The 7,998-nt window shown below is 34.4% G+C and overlaps 1 protein-coding gene across 1 annotated transcript; it reads left to right on the top strand.

Moving 5' to 3' along the window:
* Positions 1-600: 600 nt before the first annotated feature.
* Positions 601-4,561, top strand: LOC136811610 (uncharacterized). Its single transcript, XM_067068235.1, has 2 exons — positions 601-898; positions 3,947-4,561. The coding sequence occupies exons 1-2, from the start codon at positions 719-721 to the stop codon at positions 4,226-4,228; spliced, it is 462 nt and encodes a 153-aa protein (XP_066924336.1). The 5' UTR covers positions 601-718; the 3' UTR covers positions 4,229-4,561.
* The last annotated feature ends 3,437 nt before the right edge of the window (positions 4,562-7,998 follow it).

The following is a 7,998-nucleotide window of genomic DNA, read 5'->3' as shown; positions in this document are numbered from 1 at the left end:
GGTGACCCAAAAAATGCACTTGTTGTGTTGGAGGACACTTTTGTAGCAAAGTGACGTTAGATTGCTTCTACCGCTACAATGCAACAACATCTTTTCGTCAATTTATATTTTTACATGTAAAATACAAGATATATTGTACTCTTTTTAACCAATCAGATTGCAAATATTTTATGGACCGCCGATAAAAAATATATATTTTTTGTGATTAAAATCAATTCTTAACCCTTCAAACCCGAGTGACGCGTATACACGACGTTTCAAATTAACAAATATACCAGAGTTGAAAGTGTTCACATTTTTTAAAAAATCTTGCACGTTGGAAAGGTTAATCTAACTACCACTTTACTCTTTTAAATGGAGGTAAACTGTTCCTTTATAATAATATATCAGTCATTAATGGTGTCAGCATCTCAACATGACGTCATTGAATGGCTCAACTATATGCTATGCCATATGTACTAAAGTATATTATTAGAAAAAGCTTTGTAAAAAATTGGATATACACGTTGAAGGGGCTGAGCATGGGATGGAGTATGTCGACTTAGAGAGCGTCAATTTCCACCATTATGGAAGAAAATGTTTGAATCTATTAAGGCGATCCCTTACGCAAATCGAACGCTTGCTTTCATAATGGCGGAAATTTCGATTTAAAATACCGATATCCAAACCAACTTATAATATCATTTCAATCATAGAAGAATAAAATACAAACCACACTATGACAACCACTCAAACATTAAGGTACTTGGTCACACTGGCCATATTAACGACGATTACAACTGGCTTTCCCATTGGTCATCACAGTAAGGGCCTGAGCACGACTTGTGCATACTTCTCGTGGGTATTATGCGACGCACCGAAGAAGAGAGACAATATTGAAACTAATGAAGAATCAAACGTGAGTAGCGTCCAAGCTTGCACACAACGTTGTTTCAACGTTTATCTAACGTTATATGGACGTTGTGAACGTTAGATAAACGTTGAAACAACGTTGTGTGCCAGCTTGGGTTTAACTCATAAACCGTTAAGTAATTTTTTCGAACGGAGTAGGAACGAAAGGCTCTTCTTTTTCTAATCTCCGAGCAGATTTTGATACTCTGCGCATGAGACCAATAACAAACATAAAAATCAGAAGCCAGTCGCTTTCACTTTCGTTTTCGAGCAAAATGAAACGCGGGTTTTGATTGTTTTGACAACTGTGTCAAACCGTCATATTTGCCATGCGCAGAATGAATGATCTGTTATGAGATTATTCTTTTTCTAACTAACTTCCCGAAGGTAGGGGAAAGGGTACCGGCTTACCCTTAATCCTCCTCCTCAATCTAAGAAGAAAAACATCAACTAACTTTTTTATTAAGTTCCTGGTAAGTCTTTGGCCTGAAGTCTTACCATAGTCCATACAAAAAACCCCGGTCTGGAACCCTTTTGTTTCTTTCCATTGTTTCTTAGTTGAACTTGCGTTCATAAATCAGTTTGTTTTGCTCACTTTTTGATCATGTGATTAAATCTTAAACCAATCCCAAGGGGAGTACTTGGTAACGTGATAAAAAAATGAGCAAATCGATTTTCATCTTTTGATAATAACAAAGGAAAAAGCTAACAAAAAGTTAAAACAATAAGCTTCCAGACCAGTGTTTTTTATAAGGACTATGGTCTTACGCACCTAACTAACTGGAAAATGTTAGATAACAATTTTGTAGCCGCACTGGTTGGGAAAATACCGATCTTCCAACAAAAAAATGGGTCATAATGTCTCGACTCATTGAACATTAGGACCTGAGTTGAATGAGTGAAAATAATTAAGACATATGTGAGAAACATTTTCTTGATCTAAATCACAAGAAAGAGGGAATGAAACTTAACCTTTCCGCCCCGAAAGACGTATCTGATACGTTCGCCATACGTTCCGAAAGACGTATCTGATACGTTTTTAAGATGACCTTTATATTTGGTCGGATTACGCCCCAACCGTCAGAGGTACGGTAAAACCGATTAAAAAATCGGAATCAGCGTGAAATTTCCGATAAGAAACAATCGGGGTTTGTTTTGGTATGACGCAACATTTTTCAAAAATAGAAATGGTAGACCAAGCTGTGTTGCGTGATTTTGTGAAACTGGAGGAGGCAGAAAGTTAGCTATGAAAGTAAGGGTTTATAAAAGTGTTTTAGAGTTTTATTTGGCTTTTCAAAAGTATGGAATTGTATTACCTAACTATAAAGAAACCTTCGAAAGAAAAAAGTAAGTGTTTTTATCAATTTTTCAGTTCTCTATAATTTTTTGAAGTTTTGCACCAAAAAATGACTTTTTCGTGACATTGTTTTTTCATATACCTTTTGTCTGGCTTCATAATTTCTGTCCAAAATTGTTTGAAGTACTCAGTTAAACATATTTAGAAAGGGGAAAGGTAGGGCTTTCCAAAAATATAATTTTTTATGGGTTTTTTTCTGAAGTTAATTTTTCAAAAAGTTATAACGGTTATCGTGAAAATTGCATTTTCATCAAAAAACGTTGCGCGCAGACGGGCTGAAGATATAAAAATGTTGCGCGCTGGAAAGGTTAAGAATTGCATATTCCATGCTTCTATCTCTTTAATTTTGATCCTGCAAACAATACGACTGTTCGAATGACAAAAATACAGACCCGCTGGGACCCCAACCACACTGGAAAATTTGACAAAAGTTTATTTGTCCCCGGTGGGAAAATACCCTGGAATTTCAGCCCCACTGGGACTTTGACTTTGATTTTATCCCCATTCGAGATCCAAAACCATGGGATGAGCTGGAGTTTTTACAAGATACTTCACTAATTGGTCATTTAAAGTGATAGAGATGACGCCTTCTTTAGAAAAAGTAATAAGATTCTTTTATTACATCTTAACGACCAACCAAATCAAATAAGAGCTTGTAAAAACTCCAGCTTGTCCCAAAACCATCCCCACTGGGTTTTTTAACCTTGGTACAATAAATTTTTTATCCCCATTGAGATTTCAATAGGAATTTTTATCCCCACTGAGGAAAAGAGTTCCACCGGGGCTGTGAGACAGGGGTCAAAACACGACAAGAGGTCAAATATACAAAATCAACTCAACGTTGATTATTTTTTTCCCCAAAAATATAATCTTGGATAAATATTGGATAAATAAATTTTCCTCAATTTTTGTGACGTTTTGCGAAGCTCTCGAGCTTAAAGACTTAAAAAAAAAAATTCAAACCTAAAAATCTCTCTTCATCAATTTTGATGCAATAATTCAAAGTGGACACTGCTTTTTATGATAAATTTACCTTGGCTACAACTTTGACCGTTCTGTCTCTTTCTCTCTTGTGATTAAAATCAACCCTTCAAACCCGAGTGACGCGTATACACGTTTCAAATTAGCAAATATACCAAAAAGGCCCTGACTTAAGGATAAAACTCCTGACCACTAAATCTAAAAGGCCATAAACAGAATGCCTTTTAAAAGATTTAAAAGATAAGGTTTACAAGGTTTACAAGGTTTGTTTGGTCTACAAGGTTTTTTCGTTTAAGACGGAAAACGGATTTTACATAGCAATTTTAGGACATTTCGGTGAATTGTACAGAATTTTGAGACGGAAGTCCCTCTTTATTTACTTCACTGAGGTACAGAAATCCGTCTGAGTCGGAAGAAGTTTGAACACCGTCCAACGGTACCAAAGCCATTATTGTCTAAGTGTCAAGTTACAAGCTTTTATGCCAGTTTGAAGTTTTGGATTTCAAAAAAAAGTTGAAAGTTTTCACATTTTTCAAAACATATTGCACGCTGGAAAGGTTAATTTAATTCGCACTTTACCGTACGAAATGCTAATTTTAAACCATTTTTTAAGCAAAAAAGTCGATAAAGAAAGTAGCATAAAACTTTATTAAATGAGCCTACAATGAATCTGATAGCTTGTACTCAATGAAATTTTGATTTGTATTCGTTTTTTAGAATTTAACGATGCAAACTGACGGGAAAACAGATAGCGAAGAAGAAGAAGGCGAAAACGAAGAAACGAAGGAATCAACGAACGAAGGAACGAATGAATCGACCAACGAAGGAACGAATGAATCAGTTAACGAAGAAGAGATGCAACAACAGATCGAGAAGTCATTAATTGATTTACAAATCGAACATATCCGGAAATATGTACTGAATGAAATTTTAGACAGTAAAAACATGACGCTACCTGAAAAAGAACATTTGCTGGATGAGGCTCTGGAACTAAGATGATATAGAAGTCTACCTGACATGCATAACACGTTTTCTTTTCTATAAAAACGCCAGAAATGTTTTAAGCCAAAGGGAATCATCCTGAAATTTTCTTATTTAAAGCATTTTAAGAGCATATTTTAGTGTAACTTAAAATTTGCACGTTTTAGAGTCTGCAATGCCTTAAAATGTCCTTAGAATACTCTTGATTTTTTTGGCTTCGAAGCCTGTGTTCTAATAACATTGTTCTTAGACAAACAGCGTGTGTTATAATGACCAAGGGATAAACATTAGAATAAATATAAATATTATTAGACTAAATTAGTTAAAAACGAATAATAAGAGGCAAACAAATCAAGTATCACAAATCCACATCGAAAGGATGGTGGCATAACCTTGCGGTCACACCGGGCGCAAACTAACGAGAATGCAAAAGTGTGAAAAAAAATATTAAAATCTCAAAATCGACGAATATAAGAATAAGTGTGTTATAATACCACCCAATACCTTCTTAGCGGGTACGAAACGTCACAACTACATCGATCCTGACGCACATAAGTCGTTCAGAAGCTTGGCTTGGTTAACACAATTCATGTTCTTAAAGGCAAAAATCAAAACCACCAATCCAAATATGGAAAATTTGGATGAGGTCATCATAATCCTCCAAAAATTAAAACTCATTAAACTTGTAAATAATCATTCAATAATTCCTTTATCAAGACAATTAATTTATTGTGAATTTTAAAATAATTGTATTTTGGACTTTTTATTCCACCCTCTTTTTATGCCGAACAATTCTTAGTATCCTGAAGTCTTTGGTCTTGAGGGGGCGGGTTTCATGCTTGACGGAGGAGCGGAATCGGCCCTTTTTTGGGAAGGAGTGACGAAATTTGGCAAAAGTTTTGACGGAATTACGGAAATTGGGTTTTCCAATGGAGACGGAAAATTAGAATTATTTTTAGACGTTTGACGGAAATTGGAGAAAGAATTGGCGGAATTGCGGAATCGGGTACCCCCTGAACCCCCCTTGAGGACTATCGCAGGTTTCGTGCCAACGGTAACCCTAAATTGAACACTTTGAGAGAGTAAAACTCTATCCTATTGTTCGTTTTTTTCTCGACAACTTATGTAACTTTATTAAAATATAACCTTTTTGATTCACCTTCTGGAAAAAAATCAAGACAGTTGGAAGATTTTAGAAGAATTTTTTTTCACACGGCAGAAACTGTTGAGATGCGAGAGTCTCCCGCGGGAGAGTTGACAGTCTAGGGTGACTATGTTTTTATGGTTCTCATGCTACTGCTTACAATTCAACAATGTTGCAAAGCTTATGTTCAAAACTTTAGACTCCTTCCCCATTCGTTGGAGACGAAGACAACTCTCAGCCGGGGCAACATTTTGAGTCTATTAAAAAAAAAGTTTGGTTTGAGCACATTTTAACTCTTGAAGGAAAAATTATATGATAAAAAAGTATTATCTCGTAGGAAAGATAATTTTGTGTGGATTATATTACGGCTATAAGATCTTTAAAACTTTCTCGATTCTCGATTTTTAAAAGCCTTAAAATAACCAACTCAAAATTATTTTTCCAACGAAGCATAACATTTCATTAAATCTTTTCTACATTAAAGGAAATGTATGAAAATGTGCGGACTGCCAAGACTTTGAACAGACTACAAATGAGCATGGTATCCATTGTATTTAGCATGGCTCTATACACTTTCCCGAAACGGAGAATAAATTTTGCGCACTTGATTACGATTTTCTGCTTATTTTTTACCTAAAAAAACTTGGTCCAGTGATATAGATTTACTGTGTGCTCAAGCAAAGTCAAAAAATGAAGTCCTATTTCATAGGATTCGTACCCTGGGTACCAAAGGCCAAGTTTTCAAAAAGAAAATATTCATTCGAGCTGTGATACTCATGGTAAAGGATTTGTGTTACATGCTATTTTCTATTCGATTTAAAGGGGGAAAATGCATAAATCTATGCAGATTTCTCTCTCTCTAGAAACGGGTTAATTTTGATTGATTTGAAATTATGAGTGGGCATGGTAGGTAAATCAGAGTTAAGTTTTGTAACCACAATTTAATTGATACTGTCTATCCTTTATAACGATTTCCATGTCATTTTCGATTTGAATTTAATCTCAATTTCAATTTCTTATGAAAGACATATCCGGGTTTGTTTCCCTGATTAGATTTCTATTAAGTTTCGTAAGTTTTCATCTGATTAACTATATGAGTGAAAATTTCACGGATGCAATTTTCTTAATTCATGTTATAAATCATAGTATTAAAATTGGCAATTAAAATCATACAAGATCGAGAACCGAATTCAAAGCAAAGAAATAAGATATGAAGATCCTGAAGGAAATAGGGTCAAAATCTTTTTGAGCAAACAAACAATATTGGACTACGCTTCTCAACCATGCCTTTGAATAGTTGAGTCTTTTCAACTCGAAACTTTACAACTCGAATGTTTCCTTAACTCAAACAAGTCATGGTCCTTTTTACGTAATAATACCCTATAAACTGCCACTCAAAAGTTCTACAGCTCGAACCTATTTGTCTTCCCATTTTGTGTTCGAGTTATGGAGACTGCATTGTATTTTGTACCGAGTTAATAAGATTCTGAACCTTGACTATTTCATTTATGGTTAGGTTGGTTTGAAGAATAGTTAAAAATTGAATATGTTAAATATTTCGTCAATTTTGTTTTTTCAAACTATGACCCGCTAGGTATCCGCGATTTTTTGCTTAAGGGCTCTGACCATAGTGAATTTTTCATAATTGCCGTGTTTAAAATGTGTTTTCTGACTAATGTAACCAACAAAACTATGGCATGTTATACATTTTCTGTTAGACAAACTATTCCTGAATCTGAAAATCCAAAAATTGCATTGAAAAAATTTGATGAAGAAGAAAATGAAGACTTTTGTGAGGAAGAGTATTTCAACTTTGAAGAGCTTAGTTTCGGCGAAGAAAAAAACATTTTGAAAAAATTTTCACAGTAAATGGTGTATCTTTTACCGAACAATAAAGATTTTTGCGGAAAATTTTTGTAAATGCTTCTTTGTCTCAAAATCTTCAAAATAGTGGTTTTTCATCAATTTTTCATCTGGATTTTGCTTAAAAAAACTGCGGACAGTTTGAAAAAAGTTCGAAACAAAAAGGTTAATTACCCATTAAAACTTAGCACTTTTTATAAAAGAAGGTGATGCAACATATTATTAACGCCTTTTTAAAGTTCATAACGTCATTTTTGCAATTAAGTTCTTAATTACTCTTAAGGGGTTTCACTAAAAAGCAATTTATAAAGACAATTCTTTGTTAAAAGTGTCAAAGAATCTAAAACATAACTTTTATGTTCAGATACTAAAATCAATATTCTGACTATGGTCAGAGCCCTTAATGACACCGTGGATATTATATATATTGTCCCATTGGACAATAGTTGTACAGTCGAGTCCCTTTAGCTCAAACCTCTATAACTCGAATGTCTACTTAACTTGAACAAGTTTTCTCGCCTTTTTAGAAATTTGCGTTCCCCGTGCGGGTTCGAGTTATGTTTAGACTTCACTCTACTTAAAATCTAACAAAGCTATTTTGTGAAAAATACAAATATCTTGTAAAATAAAAAAGCGCCTGCATGTAAATTCGTGGGTTATATTGGTAAGAAACAAAAATGTTCAATATAGCTGTTTGCGGTGTTTTTATTGGCAATTTCCTTTTTGAAATCAGGAAACGTCTGTTTTTCAATCAATATACGAACGGCTAATATTACGACCT

This window comes from Clytia hemisphaerica, unplaced genomic scaffold (genome assembly GCF_902728285.1).
Source record: "Clytia hemisphaerica strain Z4C2 unplaced genomic scaffold, Clytia hemisphaerica genome assembly, whole genome shotgun sequence".
Classification (NCBI taxonomy): domain Eukaryota; kingdom Metazoa; phylum Cnidaria; class Hydrozoa; order Leptothecata; family Clytiidae; genus Clytia; species Clytia hemisphaerica.
This window is presented reverse-complemented; position numbering and strand designations above follow the sequence as displayed.